This window comes from Lutra lutra, chromosome 3, assembly GCF_902655055.1.
Source record: "Lutra lutra chromosome 3, mLutLut1.2, whole genome shotgun sequence".
Lineage (NCBI taxonomy): Eukaryota > Metazoa > Chordata > Mammalia > Carnivora > Mustelidae > Lutra > Lutra lutra.
The window spans coordinates 66,878,870-66,904,271 of NC_062280.1; the positions used below are offsets into that span (position 1 = coordinate 66,878,870).

Here is a 25,402-nt window from a genome sequence, read left to right on the forward strand (position 1 = left end):
TACATATAGATATATAAACATACATAAGAATAGGAGGGAGACAGAAAGAAAGATATACTCTAAAATATTATTAAAAGTGGTAGTTTCACTTGGTAGTAAAATTATGAGTTAGCTTTTATTTCCTATTTTATACTTTTCTGTTTTCCAAATTTTCTCCAGAAAGTAGGAAATACTTTCATTAAAAAATACATATTTACATTTAAATGCTTTAGTGTAGGTAGAGATGAAACTTGGATATAAAGTATAGGTAATAGTTTAATAAATTGTAGATACTGCCTTCAGCTCAGGTCACGAACCCAGGGTCCTAGGATGGAGCCCCACATCGGGCTCCCTGCTCAGCGGGGAGCCTTCTCCTTCTCCCTCTGCCCCTCCCTCTGCTTGTGCTTTCTCTCTCTCTCTCAGATGAATAAATAAAATCCTTATAAAAAAATAAAAATAAAAAAATGCAGATACACACATTCAAGTTGAGAATCCATTCTGGCTAGGAATTTGATGTTAAAAATTGCCTTCAGCAGATCTTCTGGAAAATACCCAAGAATGGCCAAAGAATAACCAAGAAACACTAACATGAGAGGATTCAACCCATCTGAAACAAAATGAAGATAAAAAAATTATAATGTACAACCACCTCACATATACATAAGCACACACTTTATTCAGGTCAACCCAGGTTTTAAAAAATTGATACAAACACAGCCTTGACAAAGTTAATCTATACTGTTACCAGTTAGGATAGTGGTGAAGTGTTTACCTTTGCAGGGGAGCAGAGTAGGAAAGGGGGACAGGAGAGAAGACACTGTGGTAATACTCTGTTTCTTCACCTGGGTAGTAATTCCTTGGGTGATTCAATTTCTGTAAATTCATACTATGTGCTAAGGATATGTAAATATTCCTATACTATTATTTGACTTCCATAAAAAGTTTTAAAAATTGCTTTGTAAAGAGAAAGAATTCAAAACAAAAAAGTCAGTAGTGTATGTGGTTAAGTGGTCCAAGTCTCTATGTATTGATGATAACAATATCACAGGTGCTCAGAATGTGTTAGGTATCATTCTAAGCACTTTACATATATTAACACATTGAAATCTCACTTCAATATACAGTAGAAACAATTATTATCTCCCCTTTGTAAATATATGCACAGAGGCACAGAGAAGTTAAATGACTTGCCTACAGTCACACGGTTAGCAAGTGGACAGTGAGGTTTAACCCTGAGAGCCCAGCTCCGGAGCCTGGACTACTATTCTGTGTTGCTGTTAGGGATCTCAAATATGCAGGCTGAGTGTAGACGCATACGAAGCTCAGGTTTCTAAGAGCACCTCCTCCCTTATCTGTCACTCAACCGCAAAGGCACATTGAGGTTATTTAGTGGATTTTCCTCGCCCAAGAGACATTTCTGATGAGAAGGAAAGGGTCCCTACTGGCAGCAATATTCTTAGAAAGAACACAAAAGACGTTACATCTTTGCTTTCAGATTTTTGCTGAGTTTATTTCATAAATCAAGATCAAATCACAAATGAGGTTAATAGTGACCTGTCAAATCTAATAATTATTCAAAATAAAAATATTATGCCATTATTTAAAATTTTAGTTATAAAGGTCTCCAAGCATTTTCCATTCTCTTAGTAAGTCTTTTTTTTTTTTTTAAGATTTTATTTATTTGACAGACAGAGATCACAAGGAGGCAGAGAGGCAGTCAGAGAGAGAGGGGGAAGCAGGCTCCCCATGGAGCAGAGAGCCCGATGTGGGGCTCGATCCCAGGACTCTGGGACCATGACCTGAGCCGAAGGCAGAGGCTTAACCCACTGAGCCACCCAGGTGCCCCTCTCTTAGTAAGTCTTAAAAAAAATAATAAATCAAAGCTGTATTTCTCAAACTTTCTTAAACTATTTATTTTTTTAAAAGGATGTGCTTTCACTTCCTTCCGGCTATTGGCACAAGACTGAACAACCAGGAAAGCACATTAAGTCTCAGTTTAAAGTCTGCTCTTTCTACATAATTGTGTCACTTAAAAAGAGGTATATATATGGGGGCGCCCAGGTGGCTCAATGGGTTAAGGCCTCTGCCTTCAGCTCGGGTCATGATCCCAGGATCCTGGGATCGAGCCCCACATCAGGCTCTCTGCTCAGTGGGAAGCCTGCTTCCTCCTCTCTCTCTGCCTATTTGTGATCTCTGTCAAATAAATAAAAATCTTAAAAAAAAAAAAAAGGTATATATGAATGCCAAACAGGCATACGCCCATTCATGACTAAATATAAACATATCACAGCAACCCATTTTACTTGTCTATTCACAAAGTAGTATCAGACATGGCTATCATATCACAGTGCCAGTCAATGGCAGGGGAAAGGAATAAAAAAACAATATCTAGACTATAAGAGACTAAAGAGGTATCAACCTAATGCAATGAGTGGATGTTGGGTCCAAAATAACCACCCTAAGAGATATTTTTGAGACTAATAAGGGAGATTTAAACATGGACTATATATTAGATATTAGGGACTAATAATTTTCTCAGGTGTCATAGTAGTGTTGTGGTGATAGAAGAGGTCATGATTCTTAGGAGGTGTCTGCTTAAGCAATTAGGGGTGAAAGGTCATGATGCCTACAACTTACTGTGAAATGGTTCCAAAAAAATAAGAGAGCAAGAGAAACAAACAGTAAAGCAAATAATGATAAAATGTTAACAATTACTAAGTCTGCCCAGTGAGAAGATAGGCACTCTTTGATTTTTTCCATTTCTCCTTTAAGCTTGATATTTTTCATAATAAAAATGGATAAATTGGGACGCCTGAGTGGCTCAGTCAGTTAAGCTGCTGCCTTCGGTTCGGGTCATGATCCCAGTGGCAATGGTATCCTCCAACATACTTACTCAATATATTACCAAACAATATACCTACTTAAGTAAGAATTCAGGTATTGAATGCAAATCCTGAAAAATTCATCATTTTGAGGTGGATCATAGTTCATGATGCTAAATGGAAGAATAATACCAAGGATCACAAAAGGGTGGATCTGTATAAACACAACAAAAAGTTATAGTTTAAACTTCAGTAAAATGAAACAAAAATTTAACCTAATTACCATTCTGGGTAGAAATCTTTTTCTAACTTGCCTAGAGTAAAATGATAAATGCATCACTACTTACTAGTTTTTCCAATTGTTATAATCTACTTAGTATCACCAGTAGTTTCTAGTACCTCTAAGTATCAGTGCAGAAAAAATTAATCAGATAATCTGCAAATTAATTTTGTTAGGTGTAAAATCCTGTTGCAGAATTCATTAGACATTAAAATGAACAGGAAATAGGGGCACCTGGGTGGCTCAGTGGGTTAAGCCGCTGCCTTCGGCTCAGGTCATGATCTCAGGGTCCTGGGATCGAGTCCCGAGTCGGGCTCTCTGCTCAGCGGGGAGCCTGCTTCCCTCTCTCTCTCTCTCTCTGCCTGCCTCTCTGTCTACTTGTGATCTTTCTCTGTCAAATAAATAAATAAAAAATCTTTAAAAAAATATTTAATAAAAAAATGAACAGGAAATAGTATCACTAATTTCTATGGTTATCAGTCCATTTTATAGACTCATTATATAATGTAATTAAGAAAGTTAGTTTATAATTTTTCTTTCATTCATTCATTCAAAAAATATCATTATTCATTCATTCAACTAAAACTTATTGACTGCCAGGTACTATGCTAAACAAAGAAGACAGATTTTTATTTTACTTTGGGAGAAATACTGTCTCCTAAGTAAAAGCCTTATCCTAATATAGACTTTTTAAGTGAGCTGCTTCTCACATAATCCAAAAGGCAACATTTTACAAGTAAGTTCCAGAAATAAATTTGCAAGAAGACACACTGACAATTTAAGAATACGGAAGTCAGTGCACACCCTACATTTCCCTCATTCTTTTTTTAAAGATTTTATTTATTTATTTGACAGACAGAAATCACAAGTAGGCAGAGAGGCAGGCAGAGAGGGGGGAAACAGGCTCCCTGCTGGGCAGAGAGCCTGATGCAGGACTCCATCCCAGGATCCTGGGATCATGACCTGAGCTGAAGGCAGAGGCTTTAACCCACTGAGCCACCCAGGTGCCCCTTCTGTCATTCTTTACAGTTATCTCACACTTTTGAATGTAGTCATTCTTAAATAGTAAAAGTAATATCACAGGATTATAGAAAATAAGAAAAAAGAAAACAAAATTCATACTTCATTTTCTTAAAACAATTAGTATTGTTTTAAGCATTTTTTTCTAGACAATGAGTTTTGACTACAGTCTTAAAAATATTGTAGTGAACCAAAAGATGACTGCTATACTCCCCAGATCTACACTGCTGGAGGAAAAAACTTTAGAGGAGAAACAAACTGCTGAACCAGATGCTAGAACTGAACTTTTAAAATTCAAATTCCAGGGGTGCCTGGGTAGCTCAGTCAATTAAGTTTCTGCCCTCAGCTCAGGCCATGCATAATCTCAGAGTCCTGGGATCCAGCCCAGTGTTGGGCTCCCTGCTCAGCAGGGAGTCTTCTGGTCCCTCTCCCTCTGCCCTTACCCCACCCACCACTGCTCCAGTTCGCATGTGCTCTCTCTCTCAAATAAACAAGATCTTTAAAAAAAAAAAAAAAAAGCTAATAAAATTCCAATTCCAATTAAGTTCTCAAAGTACTTATGATAAACATTTATGCTTTTAGAAGTTGATAACTATTTAAAACTCATTATCACCTTTTCAATCTGCTGAATGACCACTGAGGCTATCCTATCAAGTAGCAAAGTACTAAGGTAGTTAGTTCTAGAAATAAAAGTTGCAATCTCTGCAACATTTTTGTAATTAATTTCATCCATCAAACGCTGTAAAGTAGCAACTGTTTCTTCAAGAAGTGACTCGGCAAACCAGTCTCCTTTTAAAGATTTAAGTTCTTCCCATAATAGATTCAAATTGTTGCATTTTCGTAATCTCTGAAGACCATAGTGATCTAGTTTTTGAAGCAGTTTCAGTTGTTTCCCAGTGGTATTATCCAGATATTTGTGATCATAATGAATCCATCTTAAAACAGATGTAGCTAAACCATTCAGGTCATTGAGGTCACAATGCGGTAAAACAGCTTCAATTCGAGACATTCCCACTTCATCTAGGTGAGGAGATGGAAGAATGGAAAGAGTATAGACCAGGATGGAAATCTCACTAGGTATAAAACTAATTTTCAAATAACTATAAAGGAAGGAGAAGAAAATGAAAAGAACAAAATTAATAAATTGGCAACAAAAAATGAAAAATATTTAAAGTCTGAGTACATTATTATTATTATTAACAGGTGTGATAGGTTTAAAATACAAGTTAATTTAAGAAGGGTTAGATAAATGTAATGACAGGTCCACAAAGGACTACCACGAAAAGTCTTAAGATTTTCTAAGGCACACCTCAAATCTTTTACGCAAAAATGAAACCACAGTCCCCAGCATACCGAAGATCAGGGTCAAAACAATGTTTCTAGTGCTGTTGCTAGAGACAGATTTGGGGCTAAATGTTTGGTATGACCTGTTAGGAGCTGGTATGACTTGCCATACACTGATCACTCAGTTAACACTGATTCCCTTCTCACGCCTCTTTTCCCAAATTCCCATGGTAACAGTCCCACCCCCAAAGCAGCCACCAGGGCAGCAGTTGTTAAATTACAAATTTAAAACTGGGAGTTTTTAAAGACTCTTTTGGGGGGCGCCTGGGTGGCTCAGTGGGTTAAAGTCTCTGACTTTGGCTCAGGTCGTGATCTCGGGGTCCTGGGATCGAGCCCCGCATTGGGCTCTCTGCTCAGTGGCGAGCCAGCTTCCTCCTCTCTCTCTCTCTCTGCCTGCCTCTCTGCCAACTTGTGATCTCTGTCTGTCAAATAAATAAATAAAATCTTAAAAAAAAAAAAAGACTCTTTTGACTTAGAAGTACTAGAAGAAAAAATCATGTAAATTAAAGTTGTTGAGTTACTTTTTAAAATATTAAATTAGCATATTAAAATAATCACAGTAGCAATGCTAGCAAGGGTCCATCGGCACAGGCATTTTCCTTTACTTACTAAACTTAAAAAGTAATTACATTATTTGACATGGTCAATCCCTGTTTAGGAAACTAGCCTAAGAAAGTAATCTAAAGGGTGCCTGGGTGGCTCAGTTGGTTAAGCGCCTGCCTTTGTCATGATCCCAGGGTCCTGGGACAGAGTCCCACATCAGGTTCCCTGCTCTGTCTGCCTTTGCCATTCTCTCTCATGAATAAATAAGTAAAATCTTTTCCTAAAAAGAGAAAAGAATCTAAAATATGAGCAAATGGCAACTATACTTCAATTAAAAAATTTTTTAAATACACAGGATTACAAATAGATAAAATGCTAGCAAAGGTTTGTGTTACGTATCATATTTTTACATGGCTAAAATTTGAAAATTAAATGTTCAATGAGAGAACACTTAAATAAATTATGGTACAGTCATATGATGGGTAATTTCCAGTCATTAAAAAGATACACAAATAGTTCTAAATGATGTGAGAAAATGCTAAGTGGGTAAGGCTAAGTGGGGGGAAAAAAGTACAAAACTGTATTCTCAACTAGGAGGGAAAAAAATTTTACACACATCTTAAGTACGTATCACAAGTAAATAAACCAAATTGTTGTCAGTGGATGAATGAGTTTAGGAATGATCTTTGTTTTCCTTTTTATACTTTTTTCTATTTCCCAAAATTTTCAAAATGATTTTTTGAAATTTAATTTTATTTTTTCAGTGTTCCTAGATTCATTGTTTATGCACCACATCCAGTGCTCCATGAGATACGTGTCCTACTTAAGGCCCACCACCAGGCTCACTCTTTCCACCCGCCCCCACCCTCCACAACCCTGTTTGTTTCTCAGAGTCCACAGTCTCTCATGCTTTGTCTCCCCCTCTGATTTACCCCAACTCACTTTTCCTTTCCTCCTCTTAATGTCCTCCATATTATTCCCTATGCTCTATAAGTGAAACTATATGATAATGAACTTTCTCTGCTTGACTTATTTCACTCAGCATAATCTCTTCCAGTCCGATCCAAGTTGATACAAAAGTTGGGGATTCATCCTTTCTGATGGCTGCGTAATATTCCTGTGTGTGTGTGTGTGTGTGTGTGTGTGTGTGTGTACACACCATATCTTCTTTATCCATTTGTCTGTTGAAGGGCATCTTGGCTCTTTCCACAGTTTGGCGATTGTGGCCACTACTGCTATGAACATTGGGGTACAGGTGGCCCTTCTTTTCACTATATCTGTATCTTTGGGGTAAATACCCAGTAGTGCAATTGCAGAATCATAGGGTAGCTCTATTTTTAATTTTTTGAGTAATCTTCACACTGTTTTCCAAAGTGGCTGCACCAACTTGCATTCCCACCAACAATTTAAGAGTGTTCCCCTTTCTCCACATCCTCTCCAACACTTGTTGTTTCCTGTCCTGTTAATTTTGGCCATTGTAACTGGTGTAAGGTGGTATCTCAATGTGGTTTTTTTTTTTTAAAGATTTAATTTATTTATTTATTTGACAGAGAGAGAGAGATCACAAGTAGACAGAGAGGCAGGCAGAGAGAGAGAGAGAGAGAGAGGGAAGCAGGCTCCCCGCTGAGCAGAGAGCCCGATGCGGGCCTCGATCCCAGGACCCTGAGATCATGACCTGAGCCGAAGGCAGCGGCTTAACCCACTGAGCCACCCAGGCGCCCTCAATGTGGTTTTGATTTGAATTTCCTTGATGGCTAATGATGATGAACATTTCTTCATGTGTCTATTAGCTATTTTTATGTCTTCTTTGGAGAATTGTCTGTTCATGTCTTCTGCCCATTTTTTGACGTGATTATCTGTTTTTTGAGTGTTGAGTTTGAGGAGTTCTTTATAGATCTTGGATATCAGCCCTTTGTCTGTAGTGTCATTTGCGAATATCTTCTCCCATTCCCTGGGTTGCCTCTTTGTTCTGTTGACTGTTCCCTCTGCCATGCAGAAGCTTTTTATCTTGAGGGAGTCTTAAAAGTTCATTTTTGCTTTTGTTTCCTTTGCCTTTGGAGACATGTCTTGAAAAAAGTTACTGTGGCTAATGTTGAAGAAGTTACTGCCTATCTTCTCCTCTAGGATTTTGATAGATTCCTGCCTCACGTTGAGGTCTTTTATCCATTTCAAGTTTATCTTTGTGTATGGTGTAAAAAGAATGGTTGAGTTTCATTCTTCTATACACAGCTGTCCAATTTCCCCAGCACCATTTTTTGAAGAGACCATCCTTTTTCCACTGTATATTTTTTTCCTGCTTTATTGAAGATTATTTGACCAGAGAGTTGAGGGCCCATATCTTGGACTCTCTACTCTGTTCCATTGGTCTGTGTGTCTACTTCTGTGTCAATACCATGCTGTCTTGGTCATCACAGCCTTTGTAGTAAAACTTGAAATCAGCCGATGTGATGCCCCCAGCTTTGTTTTTCTTCTTCAACATTTCCTTAGCGATTCAGGGTATTTTCTGGTTCCATAGAAATTTTAGGATTGTTTGTTCCAGCACTCTGAAAAATGCCAGTGGAATTTTGATCGGGACGGCATTGAAAGTATAGATTGCTCTGAGCAGTATAGACATTTTAACAATGTTTATTCTTCCAGTTCATGAGCATGGAATGCTCTTCCATGCTTTTGTGTCTTCTTCAATTTCTTTCATGAGTGTTCTGTAGTTCCTTGAGTACAGATCTTTTACCTTTTTGGTTAGGTTTATTCCCAGGTATCTTATGGTTCTTGGTGTTATGATAAATGAAATCGATTCTCTAATTTCCCTTTCTATATTTTCATTGTTAGTGTATAAGCAAGCAATTGATTTCTGCCCATTGATTTTGTATCCTGCCACATTACTGAATTGCTGTATGAGTTCTAGTAGTTTGGGGGTGGAGTGTTTTGGACTTTCCATATAAAGTATCATGTTATCTGCGAAGAGAGAGAGAGTTTGACTTCTTCTTTGCCAATTTGAATACCTTTTATTTCTTTTTGTTGTCTGATTGCTGTTACTAGGACTTTTAGTACTATGTTGAACAACAGTGGCAAGAGCGGGCATCCTTGTGGTGTTCCTGATCTCAATGGGAAGGCTGTCAGTTTTTCCCCATTGAGAATGATATTCGCTGTGGGTTTTTCATAGATAGATTTTATGAAGTTGAGAAACGTTCTCTCTATTCCTATACTTTGAAGAGCTTTAATCAGGAATGGATGCTGTATTTTGTCAAATGCTTTTTCTGCATCAATTGAGAGGACCATATGGTTCTTGTCTCTTCTATTATTGATTTGTTCTATCACATTGATTGATTGGCAAATGTTAAACCACCCTTGAATCCCAAGGATAAATCCCACCTGGTCATAATGGATAATCTTTTTAATGTACTGTTGGATTCCATTAGCTAGGATCTTGTTGAGAATCTAGGCATCCATATTCATCAGGGATATTGGTCTGAAATTCTCCTTTTTGATGGGATCTTTGCCTGGTTTGGGAATCAGGGTAATGCTGGCTTCATAGGAAGAGTCTGGAAGTTTTCCTTATGTTTCTATTTTTTGAAACAGCTTCAGGAGAATAGGTATTTCTTCTTTGAATGTTTGGTAGAATTCCTCAGGGAATCTGTCAGGTTCTGAACTCCTGTTTTTTCAGAGTTCTTTGATCACTGCTTCAACCTTGTTACTAGATATTGGTCTATTCAGATTGTCTATTTCTTCCTGTTTCAGTCTTGGAAGTTTATAGGTTTCCAGGAATGCATCCACATCTTCTAGGTTGCTTAACTTATTGGCATATAACTGCTGATAATAATTTCTGATGATAGTTTCTATTTCTTTTGAGTTAGTCGTGATCTCTCCCCTCTCGTTCATAATTTTATTAATTTGGATCCTTGCTCTTTCCTTTTGGATTAGTTTGGCCAGTGGTTTATCGATCTTCTTAATTCTTTCAAAGAAACAGCTTCTAGTTTCATTGATGTGTTCTACCATATCTATAGTTTCTAACTCACTGATCTCTGCTCTAATCTTAATAATTTCTCCTTCTTGTGCATGGGGTTGCCTTAAATTTATTATTGATTTTCTAATTCTGTAAGGTGTAAAGAGAGCTGGTGTATTTGGGGTTTTTCAATTTTTTTGAGTGAAGCTTGGATGGCTATGTATTTCCCTCTTAGGACCGTCTTTGCAGTAACCCATAGGTTTTGGACTGATGTGCCTTCATTCTCATTGGTTTCCATGAATTGTTTAAGTTCTTTGATTTCCTGGTTGATCCAAACATATTTAAGCAGGATGGTCTTTAGCTTCCAAGTGTTTGAATTCCTTCCAAACTTTTCCTTGTGGTTGAGTTCCAGTTTTAAAGCATTGTGGTCTGAGAATATGCAGAGAATAACCTAAATCTTTTGGTATTGGTTGAGCCCTGATTCGTGACCGAGTATGTGGTCTATTTTGGAGAAAGTTCCATGTGTACTGAAGAAGAATGAGTATTGTTTTAAGGTGAATGTTCTATTTATATCTATGACCCATCTGGTCAAATGTGTCATTCAAAGCTCTTGTTTCTTGTTGATTTTCTGCTTAGATGATCTGTCTATTGCTGAGAGTGGTGTGTTATGATCCCCTATAATTAATGTTTTCATATCAATATGACTCTTTATTTTGGTTAACAGTTGGCTTAGGTAGTTGGCTGCTCCCATGTCGGGGACATAAATATTTACAATTGTTAGATCTTCTTGGTGGAGAGACCCTTTAAGAATGATACAGTTTTCTTCTGTATCTCTGACTACAGTCTTTAGCTTAAAATATAATTTACCTGATATGAGAATCACTACCCCAGCTTTCTTTTGAGGCCTGTTGGCATGAAAGATGGCTCTCCATCCTTTCACTTTCAATATCTTTAGGTCCAAAGTGTATCTCTTGTAGACAGCATATGGACGGGTCCTGTTGTTTTATCCAGTCTGCAACCCTGTACCATTTTATGGGAGCATTTATGCCATTCACATGTGATTATTGAAAGATAACTTTTTATTGACATCATGTTGCCTGTGAAGTCCTTGTTTCTACAGATTGTCTCTGCAAATTTCTGTTCTATGTCACTCTTGGGTTCTTTCTTCTTTTATAGAACACCCCCCCCCCTTAATATTTCTTGTAGTGCGGGCTTGGTGGTCACATAATTTTTTAAACCTTGCTGGTCTTGGAAGCTCTTTATCTCTGCATCCATTCTGAATGTCAGACTTGCTGGATCAAGTATTCTCAGCTGCATGTTCTTCTCATTTAGTGCCCTCAATACGACTTACCAGCCCTTTCTGGCTTCCCAGGTTTCTGTGGATAGGTCTGATGTTATTCTGATGGTCCTTCCTCTGTATGAAAGGAATCTCTTCCCCTTAGCTGCCCTTAAGACATCCTCTCCAAATTTATGACTCATGAATTTCACAATTATGTGCCTGGAGGTCTTTCTACACTCATTGATCTTGGGGGGAGTATCCTCTCTGCCTCTAGGACACAAACACTTGTTCCAGTCCCCAGATTAGGGAAATTTTCATCCAGTATTTGTTCAATTATATCTTCTAGTCTTCTCTCTCCACTCCCTCAGGGATCCCAATAATTCTGACATTGGAACATTTCATGGTGTCATTTATTTCCCTAATTCTGTTTTCATGGCTTTTAAGCTGTTTGTCCCAGGCCTTCTCCTGATCCTTCTTTTCTATCAGTTTGTCTTCTAGATCACTAATTTGATCTTCTGCCTCACTTATCCTGGCTGTTAGAGTATTTAGATTAGATTAGATCTCATTGACATCATTTTTAAATTCTGCCAGATTAGCTCTCACTTTCACCCTTACAGATTCTGTGTTGCCACTAATGGTCTTCTCCAACCTAGCCATTGCCTGGATGATTGTTACCCTGACTTCCATTTCCAACATGTTGTTTTATGTTCATATCCAGTAGTTCTGTGGCAGAGGTCAGAGTCTCTGAATTTTCCCTCTGTTGGGTGTTCCTCCTCCTAGTCATTTTGGTGAGAGGTGGTTGAGGGGATGTATAGCTGAATATATCAACCACGATCCAGTCAAGGTGCACCTGGCACACAAGGGCCGTTTTGCTTGCTCAGAGGTCATGCCATTACCGCCACACATGACACATCCATGACCCTGTGGCAGCTGAGCGCCCTGATCTTCAGGCAAAACCCAGGCGAGGACGGCCAGCATAGAATGTTCAGCATAAGATGTTTAGACTTGGAGCTGCTCCATCCCATGAGTAGGGGACAAGATAACAGCTGCAGCCACAGGTGGATGGGTCAGGACAGCCAGGCAGTCACAGCAGTGCCTTCCAAGTTGGGGTTTGCTCATTCCTCGGTATAGGGTGCTGTTCAGATTTGCCAATCACAGTTTTAGTTCTGACATGTAAAGAGCTTGGAAATCACCACCACACAATATAGACATCTTGCTGCAAAGGTTGGCAAGCTTAGCAGAAGGCATGACACACAGGGCAAATGATATGTCAGAGATCCAAAAACAGATGTTTGTGAATTTCAGAGAAGATCTTTGAAGTATTATGACTGCTGCAATGAGTTATTCAAACGAGTTCATAAAGAGGAACCAAAATGGTAAGCATCTCAAACTCTGAAGAAAATGGACAAATTTAATCTGATGCTCTCTTGCAAACCATGGGTCTCTTGAGCATCTTTAGAGTACATTAAAATGTAGCTTATGACTTTCTTTGTTCAAATTATTGATGACTGCAGCTGCCCAGTGTCTGCTGGGGGAGACAGTGCAGGGCTGTGAAGACACACCTGCAAAGGTGGCAGTGGTGGAAGGCCCAGGCTCCATGCATAAGTGCTACAAAATGATTTTTATATAGTATTTGGCCCACTGACTGGCAGAAAGTAGGTACCCAATTAGTACTAAATGAATATTTTATCCTTATAACCATGAAAAATAGATACACCCTTTTATATAGATATATTTTTAAAAAAAGGACCCAGAAGCTTTATCTGTTTGCAGAATTGACCTAAAGGGTAGAACTCTCAATATGTACCAACCTTGTGGTATCTGTCTAAAAATACACCCCCAACAGATACAATCTCTCAAACCTCCACTTGATGTTTTTCCTGGAAACACTTCCTCAAATTCCAAAACTTACATGTGCATGCGTGTTTATTTATAATACCACCACATACCCACCAGCATGACTAAAAATAGAAGATAAAAATATGGCAAGTGTTGGCAGGGATGTGTAGCAACAGGAATGCTCAGCTCACATTCCGCTGGTGGGAATATAAACTGGCACAGCCACTCTAGAAAACCATTTACCAGATCTACTGAGGATGAACATATATATAACCTATGAACCCACAATTATACTCCCTGGTAAATATCTACAGAAATGCTTACATATATTTACTAAAAGATATGTATGAGGATATTCATAATAGCCAAAAACTGAAAATAAATAAAATATTCATCAATAGTAAAATGGATTTATGTAAAATATTGTTCTTATATCCTTACAAAGAAAACAACATAGCAAAAACATGGGTAAATCTCATAAAGATAATTATTGAGCAAAAAAAGCGAGACACACCAGACACACAAACTAATAATCCACACAGTTGGAACTAGGCGTAGTAGCTAACCTGGAGGATGAGAGAAGCAGAGTATTGAGGAGGAGAAAGGTGTACTGTATGTAGATTACATTTCAATACGGTTTTTAAAAAAAGGCCACATTATTCTAGTAAATGAATTCCATGTTCTCTGAATGGTTTCAGGAGCTATTTATAGGAATAGTTATGTGAATAGTTTAATTAGATTGTGTTCCCCCTAAAGTCTACTTGATACTGCCTGCACTGAAATAGGAGAAAGCGAGTACATATGATTTCCATACAACATCCCCCAACTAACTTTTTGATATTTTAAACCCCAGAGACATATAAGGGCCCTCACTAACTCAGAATTTCTAGATTTTAACATTATCATATTGCTTTAAGTCATTTTACAAAGGAAATAAAACATCACGGGTAAATTAGAATTTCCTTTGACACACCCACTTCTGCTTTTATTTTTCTGTTAGCATACCTATAGGCAAACAGTACTGTGTAATTTCAAATTTTTAAATAACATTGTGTAGACCAAAGAAACCATGTCCCTGGGCCAGTTTGATACTTAATATAGAACATAAAATTCTTCATTCAGAGGCTATGTGAAAGTCTATGCTAAATATGAAAAGGGTGAAGAAACAGTAATCCTGCATATAATCACCTTGGTAAGAAGAAAGTTATTTCTTCAAGAGAAGGGTGAACTTTTTTTTTTTTTTTTTTTGAGAAGGGTGAACTTTTTACTAACTTATCTAATAAGCTAAATTTTCACCTCATAAAGTGCCATCTCTTATTCTTCAATTCAAATCCCTCTTAACCTTAATGGCATATCATTTTATTATAATAAAAATCATTTTCAACTCTATGTCAATCTTTTGATTATGGCATAGGGTCCCATCCCTTGTCTTTCAGGAATCAAAATAAGAAATCAAACTAGTATAGAAAAACAGAGAAGAAAAAGATTAATCTAATTAATTAATTAATCTAATTTTAGTTTCATTAAAGTCATTATATTTTTCAAGGAAAACTCTATTTGAGTCCATTTCCATAAACATCCTTGGAAAACTGAGTAACGTCCCTGTTAAAATATGAATGTTATAGTCATGGAGAAACAGAAAAAGTTAAATTATAAACATAAAAATACTTTTTCAGTAACATTGCTCTTAAATATCTTATTTTTAAAATTACAAATCAAAAGATTTAATATGCTTTAAAACAATTAACATGCCTTAAAACAGGCAAGTAAGCAGACTGAAAGCCCCTAAATATGAATGTTCCCAAATGGAGTTTTGACTTGTTGGGCAGCTCCAGTCTTCATAGTTACTGTATTCCTGCAGGAAAGGAAAATGCCTTGGTTTTTTTAATGTTATTCATCATCGGGAAACTCATTGCCCTACGGGCTTCAACTGGCAGAACACGCATGGGGAAAGAGAAGTGTGTTACATTTTAAGTAACATGCCACTTAATTCTGCCTCCAAAAGTTCCAACAACTCTCCACATAATTAAACAGAACAAATATTGAGTTTAGATTATAAAATAAACACTTTGATTTTAACCTTACCTACGCAGTAATTCTCTGAGTTTCACAAAAAGCTCTTTACTTTGAAAATGTAGAAAAATCAATGCTTGAGTTATCTTCAATAACTCTACTGGTTTATAGTTATCCAAATGTTTATACAAGACGGAAGCAATTCTATAAAGAATGAGAAAACATATATTACAATCAATTCATTCATTTAGGTCTTAAATATTTACTGAAGGGTTCTTTCATGCCAGACATGCTCTGTGCCAGAGAAACAGCAATGAATGAAATAAGGTTTTCTGCTCTTGAAGATAAGTCTCAAAATGGTGAAAGAAATGCAAACAATTAAAATAGAATGATACAAGAGCTACCAATAAAGTGTGAATGAAATAATATTTAATTATTAATAGCAAGAGGGGAGAAAAGTATGAAGTTTCACTTTCTAAATTAAAAAAAAAAATTCAGAACAGCCATCAGATTCCACATTTTCCATGCAAAGAAATCTTTACCAAGAGTTATTAACAATTATGGGGCGCCTGGGTGGCTCAGTGGGTTAAGCCGCTGCCTTCGGCTCAGGTCATGATCCCAGATCCTGGGTTCGAGCCCCACATCAGGCTTTCGGCTCAGCAGGGAGCCTGCTTCCTCCTCTCTCTCTGCCTGCCTCTCTGCTTACTTGTGATTTCTCTCTGTCAAATAAATAAATAAAATCTTTAAAAAAAAAAAAAAAGAGTTATTAACAATTATCAAAACTGATTTTCTTCCTTAATTCGCTTGCTCTCTAATGGAATGGATTAAAAGCAATGAGAAATGCTAAGAGGGAGTATGCTGGAAGAAATGGGCAGAATGAATACCTTAAAAAGGATCATATAATAGATAATAAAACATTAAGTATATATAATCTTAACTATGTATTTTTCTTCTTAAATTTCTTTTTAAAAAAGACAATATATGGCAGTATGATTTCAAGGAAACTGTGGTGTGAAGCAATTCAAGTTCACATAGATGCTCTCCACTTCCCTAGATTATGATGCTCTGCTTGAAAATAACAGCAGCAGCAAATGAGATGAAAAATGTTACGAACAATTTAAAAACCTTTATTTTTAAAAATGAACTATATAGATAATAAACAATGCTCTAAGTGTTAATTCCTTATTTCTTCAAAACCAACAGCTAGATTATAGAAAAAAACATAATGCATCCCCAAGAAAAATAGTTACTTATGGATGACAAGCAAAGGTAACACCATGAATTTCAGAAAAGACTACTTTTTAATCAGATGTGAATTTCGGCTTTCCATCTCTTCCATTGCTCCCATCACTGCTAGGACTTGCTGGCTGGTTAGCTCTTCTGACATCGATAATAGGGTTGATTTAAGTCTAGAAGTAAAGAAAAATACTTTTATGTTGAAAAACTGATGACTAGCTTATAAAAAGTTCTTTTTTAAAATAAGTTCTTACGTAGGGTGCCTGGGTGGCTCAGTAGGTTAAGTGGCTGCCTTCGGCTCAGGTCATAATCCCAGGGTCTTGGGATAAAGCCTCATGTGGGGCTCCCTGCTCAGCAGAGAGCCTTCATCTCCCTTTCCCTCCGCCTCTGCTACTCCCCTTGCTCATTCTATCTCTAATAAATAAAATCTTTAAAAAAAAAATAAGGTATTAGGTAATGAATAGAAAAGAAGTACAAACAAAAACTGAATTCAATATGCAGTATCAATTTTCTCTCCACATAAGAGGGGATAATATAAATGATTGAATAAAGAAAAATACATCATTTTTATCAAAGGAATTAAGGCTTCAGTATGCTCTAATCCTAAACTGTCTCTTAAAAAAAACAGACAAAAGGTTTTTAACTTGATACTCAAATAAGGTCATAATGATTATAAAATATAATTCAGTGAAATTATTCAGTACTACAGAGGTGAAGTACTAAAAACTAACATTCTAACAATATCCCAATTATCTTAAATTGAGTAAGATCTAATCAGAAAGTCAATATACCTGCATATTAACAGAAATTTCATATACTAAATACTTGCTGTGACACTATAAAATGAAAATTTAAAAAGACAATCCATTTTTAAACCACCCAAAGTAGTGCGTACACTAATACAAGTACCTATATTTAATTGTATCTTTTAGAACAATTTCTTTTTTAATATTTTATTTATTTGAGACGGAAGAGAGCACACAACCATGGGGAGCAGCAGAGGGAGAAGGAGAAGCAGGATCCCACTGAGCAGGAAGCCCAGTGCAGGTGGGGCTCCACCCCAGGACCCCAGGATCACAATGTGAGTCGAAGACAGACACTTAAACAACTGCCACCCAGGTGCCCCTATAGAATAATTTAGAAAGCAAGCCCAAAATATGAAATCTGAAGGTAATAGGATAAATTAATTCTCTGTTCATACTGGACAGCTCTACACCATCCTTTTCAATGACCTTATCAAACATTTCAAACCCAGCTCCTACTCAAAGCTTTTCCCAGTCATTTATGTCCACATTTTTCTCTCATTTTCCTATCTACTATTTCTATCACTAATTTGAGTACCTATTTGTAACGGTATTGCAATATCATGGTATTTACACATTTTAATTATATATACATTTCTATCCTCCTGGTTGGAATATAAATTCTTTGAAGGCAGGGAGCCAGTTAAACTCAACTTTTGTACTGCTTTAGCATATGAGATTCCAACAGTACTTGGTGGCAATAAATAAATAAATAAATAAATTCAATGAAACCTCTTTAAGTAGTCATCTTGTTCCCATCTTGATACAATCTCTTAAAATGTATCCTTAAATATCTTTATATAATTTAGGACCCTTAAAAATAAAACTCTCCATGAATCTTTGGTAAGAGAGTAATGATGCAGATAACCTCTATTATACAACGTTTGGAACCCCTGCTTAACTGAATCTACCAATCATACTTATCTCTTTGCTCATACTTAGGAATCATACATTAATTTAATGTTGGCCCATCTTTATATCCCAAACAATTCTACCTACATCAATATCTGGTAAAACTGGGAATTTTTAAAAGATAGGGAAAAGATGAAATTCACTCCAACCCGATAAGAGAACATTTACCAAGGTGCTTAAGCAATCAATGCCTTTGATGACGAATATGAAGACAACAAAGAACAGAATGGTCCATTGTTAGGACTATTATAATTATGAATATTCTACACCCCATACTAGAGGTGGAAAAGTCTTATATCTATGTGTAGTGTCAGTCATCTGGCCCAGGAAGGGAGAATAAGAACACTTAAATGGCATTCCCTACACAGAATATCCATCTCCCTTATCTTTTCTTATGTTGGCCACCACCATGGAGTTATTGGTCCTTTCTCAGAATTTAACAATAAATTGAGTTTGAGATGTAAACTAAAACAATCAGAAGGGGTCAAAGAGCAGACATAAGAGATTATTCTCCCTTCCAGAGCTGCATGGGGTAATATGTGTGCCTTCCAGAACTTCAAGGTCTAAGCGTGCAAGGTTCCATTCAATTACAACAAGAAAAGTAAAGCAATTTTAGCTAAACTTACTGTTTCTTTTCTTCAGGTCCTGCAATGGGTCCCAGTGCTACAAACAGTTTTACAAAGCCATCAGGGTGATCAAATAGAGGACTCATTTCTGTTAGCCTCTTTTTAGCCATTTTAATAAATTCAAAACTATGAAACTGTAGAGAGTGATAAAGACTAAGTATTTTACTGATGGAATCCAAATCAAGGTCGTTCATATTGCTTAAAAACACTTCATTACACCTTTCTAATAGTGGGTAATAACTATATCTAATATTTCGGAGAAATATTACTATTCTTCTTGCAACGTTGACCTGAGAAGAATCTATGGTATCAAAAAGATGTTCTGTTTTGTTCACTAATTGTTCCTGAAAACGCTGTGATATTAAAGAAGATATGCTGACCATCAATACAGACAAGGACCTAAAAAGGAAAAAGATGCAAAGATTTTCACCTTATTTAAGAATAAAGAACAATTCTAAGACTAAATGATTCGATATGGAAAAGAACTCATTAAAATATTATGGGTTTTATACCACAGAATTTTGCCTTTAAATATTCTTATGGGGCCTCCTAGTAATCAAATGTAGATTTTTTAAAATTGCAATAATATCTTTTGTTAAGTGTGCATAATATCTCATTCTATAGATAACTGCCTTGAAGGAAAATATTTTAGTGAAATTCACTCAGAAATCACTTTGGACCAATAGCCCATGAATGCAACATTAAAAATCTCAATTTTTATTTTTGGCAATAGACTTCACTTTGTTTGTTATTCCTTTCTCTTTGTATCTGTAACTTACTAATAAAAATCTTGGCAAAATATTTCTCACTAATAAATGATTTCATATTTTTTAATGTCTTATGCTAGGCAAATAGTAATATATGACAGTAAGTACCAAGTTAAGTAAGTACTAAGAATATAACATAGCATTTAATATTTCTTCACTAAAAATACTTTTAGAGAACAAAAATCACTCTTCCAGGCATTGAGGGAGACATCAAAATTACAAAGGTGAGGTCCCTGCTTTCAAAACACAGATCTTACATAATACAAAAATCGGAAAACCACAAATACAAGAATGTACCCATAATGGATAAGAAATGCAAAATGGAAAAGGTATAGAACAAATGCTCAAGGATGATAATTATAAAACAACTACAGAAAAAATGTAAACTATCTCAACCCTTACGATAAGGGGACTGTTTGCATTTATTTTAGTTTCCAAATTTCTTCAACCTTTCCAATAAAACAAATATATTTTTAAAACCCAGTTGTACAATACTTTGACTTCTCGACTCAAATGTTTCATGTTAATATTAAGCAACATTAACTGGTAACTTAATATTGCTATTTCATTTAACCATAAAGCCTCTGAAATGATTTTTTTAATTTTATGTATATTTGTAATTGCAGTTTAGAGTAGGGAAATATCCAAAGATTTTATTAGATTCTCAAAGGGGTCTACAAGAATTTTTTAAAGTTAAAAAATTTACAATGATTTTTATTTTCTCTGCTTTTACAAGCTACATTGCTCTATGTTTGTAAAAATATATATATAACATAAAACTTACCATTTTAAGCATTTTAAGTATACAGTTCAGTGGTATTAAGTATATTCACATTGTTCTACAATCATTACTACTATCCACCCGCCAAACTTTCTCATCTTCTCAAACTAAAACTCCTTACCCATTTAAACAGTAACTCTCAGTTCTTCACCCCTGCTAGCCCCTAGCAATAACCATTCTACTTTCTGCTTTTATGAATGTGACTATTCTGGGAGCTCATTTAAGTGGAGTCATACAATATTTGTCCTTTTGTGTTTGGCTTAGCATAATGTCACCCATTTTGTAGCATGCATCAGAATTTCCTTCCTTTTTAAGGCTGGATAATATCCCATTGTAGCTATATATCACATTTGATTATCCATTCATTCATCTATCAATGAACATTTAGGTTATTTCCACCTTTTGACTATTGCAACTAAAGCTGCTATGAACACTGATGTACGCTACAGACTAAACTGTCCCCTCACAAAACTCCATATATTAAAGTCCTAGCCCTCAATGTGACTATATTTGGAGACAGGGTCTTTAGGAAGGTAATAAGGTAATGAGGTCACTGGGAGCTGCAAACTTTTCAGCTTTTACAGTAAAGTAAAATCTCAAATATTTCACAGATTTCAACAATATCATGTTCTGTTTTAATACTTTATCTCTAATTCCCACAGGAACATTGCAAAGAAGATTCCAAAGTAGTACTATTTTATAGATAAGGATACTAAAGTTTCAAGAGATTGAAGTCACATAGGAAGTAAGTGGTAAATCTAAGTGTATATGTATCCAAAGCCCAGGTCTATCATATATTTACCTTAAGTACATTTACCTTAAGTCCTCTATGGTTTCCAGGTTCTTATGTACAATATCGGCTATTTTTCCCATTAGTGGACTGAAATACAAATGTTGACTTGCTAGGCAAGAGGAAAATTTTGACAGCACATTAATATCAAACCTATTAAAGGAAATAACAAAGGATATCATTACTATTTACTTTCACTTAAAACACAATATACAATTATAAAATAAAAAGCCATCAGAATTATTAATATATTACTAATACATTACTAACACAAAAGGAATATTTTTTAAATGTTGATTTTTTTTTTACTATTATAAAAGTAACCCATGCTAACAATTAAAAAGTCAGATACTATTGGAAGATTTTTTAAAGGGAAAAATCACTTCAAACTATTTGAATCCTTAATCTATTCATTTTTTGAGGTGACAGATCAATTTCAACATAAGATTCTACATTAACAAAACAACCACTACTATAACAAGACTGTGAATTTTTCTATAGGAAAAATGATCCCATTTCTTCAATAAGAAAATGGCAAGACAAAAGAAAAGAAAGGATGGGGCGCCTGGGTGGCTCAGTGGGTTAAGCCTCTGCCTTCGGCTCAGGTCGTGATCTCAGGTCCTGGAATCGAGCCCCGCATCGGGCTCTCTGCTCGGCTGGGAGCCTGCTTCCCCCTCTCTCTCTGCCTGTCTCTCTGCCTACCTGTGATCTCTGTCTGTCAAATAAATGAATAAAATCTATAAAAAAAAAAAAAAGAAAAAAGAAAAGAAAGAATTGTTACAGATTAAAAAAAAAGAAAAAAGGACTCAGAATTTACTAAAACAGGCATAAAGAAGTCCACAGCAACACAATATGTTAATAGCAAAAAACTCGAAACAATCTAAATATCTATCAAAAATACACTGGATAAATTGTACTTATTCTTTAAATGCCACACAACAATAAAAAAGAACAAACTGAATCATTCAAATCATGGAGGAATCTTTAAAACAAATACATGCTAATTCAAATACATGCTAATTACCCTTGCTAGAGTCCATCATATAGTGTTAACCCATAATGTGTCCTATTTGAATCATTACAAATTATGTTTATATAATATTTATAAACATTTTAACAAAATCATTGGTTAATAGCTAATGTAGTAACAAAAAATTAACATAATAGGCCACAGAGACCAAAAAAACCATGAGTTAATGTTATTTTATGATACTACTAAAAATTCTACATAGGAAATACAATTAGAGTTTTAAAAATTTTTAAATATTATCAATATGAAAAAATGAAAGTATCACTAAAAATAAAAAACATCATATAGAATAAAATCTTCTAAGCTATTTTGAAATGAAAAATTAAAAAGAAATGCCTGGTTGACTGGGAAGTACAACTGTAATTTGAAATTGAACTGTTTAACAGAAAAACAAAAAAAAAGCATCTATTTTACAACTGATTTGTTCATGCAGCATAATACACATAACAATGCTGCTTTAAAGAAAAAATTTTAAAAATCTGAGCTATTGGCAACAATGACCAAATTTAACCCAAAAATCCAGTTTGGACTGCTCACAAAAGAAATAAGGTATCTCTCCTTACTGCTCAAAAAAGAAATAAGATATTTCTCCTTACTCTCAAAAAAAGTTAGTTACAGATAAAGAGAATGCAAAAATGGTGAAGAGAAGACAAATGGATTTAGGTCATGAGACTTATTAAAATCACAATTCAGTAAATGTAGAATTTCTCAAGCCAGAGAACTGTTTGATCCTATTTAATTTAATCCAGTACATATCAACAAAGGCCTAAAGAACTCACCCATATATAACTACAGTTTTAAGAATGTGTCATAGTTTATACTTTAAGAAGCAATATGTTGAAAGGTCTTAAGATGGGGTTATAACAACCAGTGTTGAGCCTGCTCCTGTCTGTCTACAGGTAAAATCCTGTTGTTTCTTCTGCACCATAGTCAATCCTTTCCTTTCTGCCCTAGGTTTCTACTTGGTTTAGGAGAGCTGTTCTATGTTTTGTTGGTTTTGTTTTTTCACTTTTTAATCCCCATTTCCTACTTTGGCCACCCCTACCCCCCACCCCACACACACTCACTTCCCTTGTGGTAACCATCTGTTTGTTCTCCATACCTAACAGTCTGTTTCTTGATTTGTCTCTCCTCTCTTTCTTTTCCCTTTGCTCATTTGTTTTGTTTCTTAAATTCCACATATGAGTGAGATTATATGTTACTAGTCTTTCTCTTATTTCACTTAGCATTATACTCCTTAGCTTCACCGTGTTGTTGTAAATGGTAAGATTTCATTCTTTTTAAAAACTGTATAATATTCTATCGTATAAATGTACTATATCTTCTTCAGCCACTCATCTATTGTGCAGCTTCCATAGTTTGACTATTGTAAATAAAGGGGCTATAAACATTGGAGTATATGTATCCCTTTGAATTGGTGTTCTTACATTTTTGGGATAAATACCCAGTAGTGCCAATACTGGATTATAGGGTAGCTCTATTTTTAACTTTTTGGGGAACCTCCATACTGTTTTCCACAGTTACTGCACCAGTTTACATTCCCACCAACAGTGCAAGAGGGCTCTTCATTCTCCAAATCCTCGACAACACCTGTTTCTTGTGTTGTTGATTTTAGCCATTCTGACAGGTGTGAGGAATTATCTCATTGTAGTTTTGATTTGCATTTCCACAATGATGAGTGATGTTGAGCATCTTTTCATGTGTCTGTTAGCCATCTGGATGTCTTCTTTGAAGAAAGGTCTGTTCATGCCTTTGCCCATTTTTAATTAGGTTATTTGTTTTTGGTGTGTTCAGTTTGGTGTCTTTGCCCATTTTTAATTAGGTTATTTGTTTTTGGTGTGTTCAGTTTGGTGTGTATCAGTTCTTTATATATTTTGGATACTAATCCTTATTGGATATGTCCTTTGCAAATATCTTCTCCCACTCAGTAAGCTGCCTTTTAGTTTTGGCGATTATTTCCTTTACTATGCAAAAGCTTTTTATTTTGATATAGTCCCAATAGTTTATTTTTGCTTTTATTTTCCCTGACTCAGGAGATGTATCTAGAAAAATGTTGGTATGATCAATGTCTGAGAAACTACTGGCTATGCTCTCTTCAAGGATTTATATGGTTTCAAGGTTTCACATTTAGGTCTTTAATCCATTTTGAGTTAATTTTGGTATATAATGAAAAAAAAGGTGGTATAATTTCATCCTTTTATATATGGATGTCCAGCTTTCAAAACACCATTTGTTGGACAGACTGTCTTTTGCCCATTTGATATTGATTCCTCCTTTGTCAAATATTAATTGACCATGTAATTGTGGGCTTATTTCTGGGTTTTCTGTTATATTCCGTTGATCTGTCTAGTTTTATGCCAGTACCATATTGTTTTACTACTGCTTTGTCATATAACTTGAAATCTGAAATTGTGATACCTTCAGTTTTGTTTTTCTTTTTCAAGATTGCTTTGGCTATTAGAGGTCTTCTGTAGTTCCATACAAATTTTAGGATTGTGTGTTCTGGTTCTGTGAAAAATGCTGTTGATATCTGATAGGAATTGCATTAAATCTGTAGACTGCTCTGGCTAGTACAGACATTTTTACCAATATTTGTTCTTCCAATCCATGAACATGAATGTCTTTCCTTTTTTTTACGTTATTGATGGAGTCTTTAAGGTTTTCCTATATTTAGTATCATGTCATCTGCGAATTTTGAGAGTTTTACTTCTTCCTTTAAATTTGGATGCTTTTTATTTCTTTATGTTGGCTAACTGCTGTAGCTAGGACTTCCAGTAGTATGTTGAATAAAGGTGGTGTTGTCTTGTCCTGACCTTAGGGGAAAAGGTCTCAGTTTTTCACTCTTGAGAATGATGTTGGCTGTGGGTTTTTCATATAAAGTTTTTTTGATGTTGGGCTTTGTTGCAGAGGGTTTTGATCATGAATGGATGTTGTACCTTGTCAAATGCTTTTTCTAAATCTAATGAAGTGGCCAGTTTTTATCCTTTCTTCTATTGGTGATGCATCACATTGATTATTTTGTGAATATTAAACCACCCTTGCATCCCTGGAATAAATCCCACTTGATTGTGATATATTATTTTTTTAATGTATTACTGATCCAATTTGCTAATATTTCATTGAGGATTTTTGCATTTATATGCATTAGAGATACTGGCCTGTAGTTCCCTTTTTTGGTGGTGTCTTTATCTGATTTTGGTATCAATGTTGACACTGGCCTCATGGAATGAATTTGGAAGTTTTCCTTCCTCTTCTATTTTTTGAAATAGTTTGAGAATAATAGATATTAACTCTTCTTTAAATGATTTAGTGGAATTCGCTTGTGAAGGCATTTGGTCCTGGACTTCTGATTTTTGTTTTTTTGATAACTGATTCAGTTTCATTGCTGGTAATCAGTC

At 35.6% G+C, this 25,402-nt stretch overlaps 1 protein-coding gene across 3 annotated transcripts in view; it reads right to left on the reverse strand.

The window, feature by feature from the left end:
- The window catches only part of FASTKD1 (FAST kinase domains 1), a 47,299-nt gene that overhangs the window by 8,999 nt on the left and 12,898 nt on the right, over nt 1-25,402 (reverse strand). For 2 of the 3 annotated variants that reach the window (XM_047722085.1, XM_047722086.1), the window contains exons 4-10: nt 21,002-21,127; nt 18,637-19,035; nt 16,358-16,468; nt 15,132-15,263; nt 4,715-5,201; nt 2,901-3,015; nt 458-586 (exon numbers count right to left, since the gene is read on the reverse strand). In XM_047722085.1, the coding sequence (XP_047578041.1) occupies nt 458-586; nt 2,901-3,015; nt 4,715-5,201; nt 15,132-15,263; nt 16,358-16,468; nt 18,637-19,035; nt 21,002-21,127 (1,499 nt within the window). The remainder of the gene's footprint in view (nt 1-457; nt 587-2,900; nt 3,016-4,714; nt 5,202-15,131; nt 15,264-16,357; nt 16,469-18,636; nt 19,036-21,001; nt 21,128-25,402) is intronic. The other variant, XM_047722087.1, reaches the window with a different exon arrangement.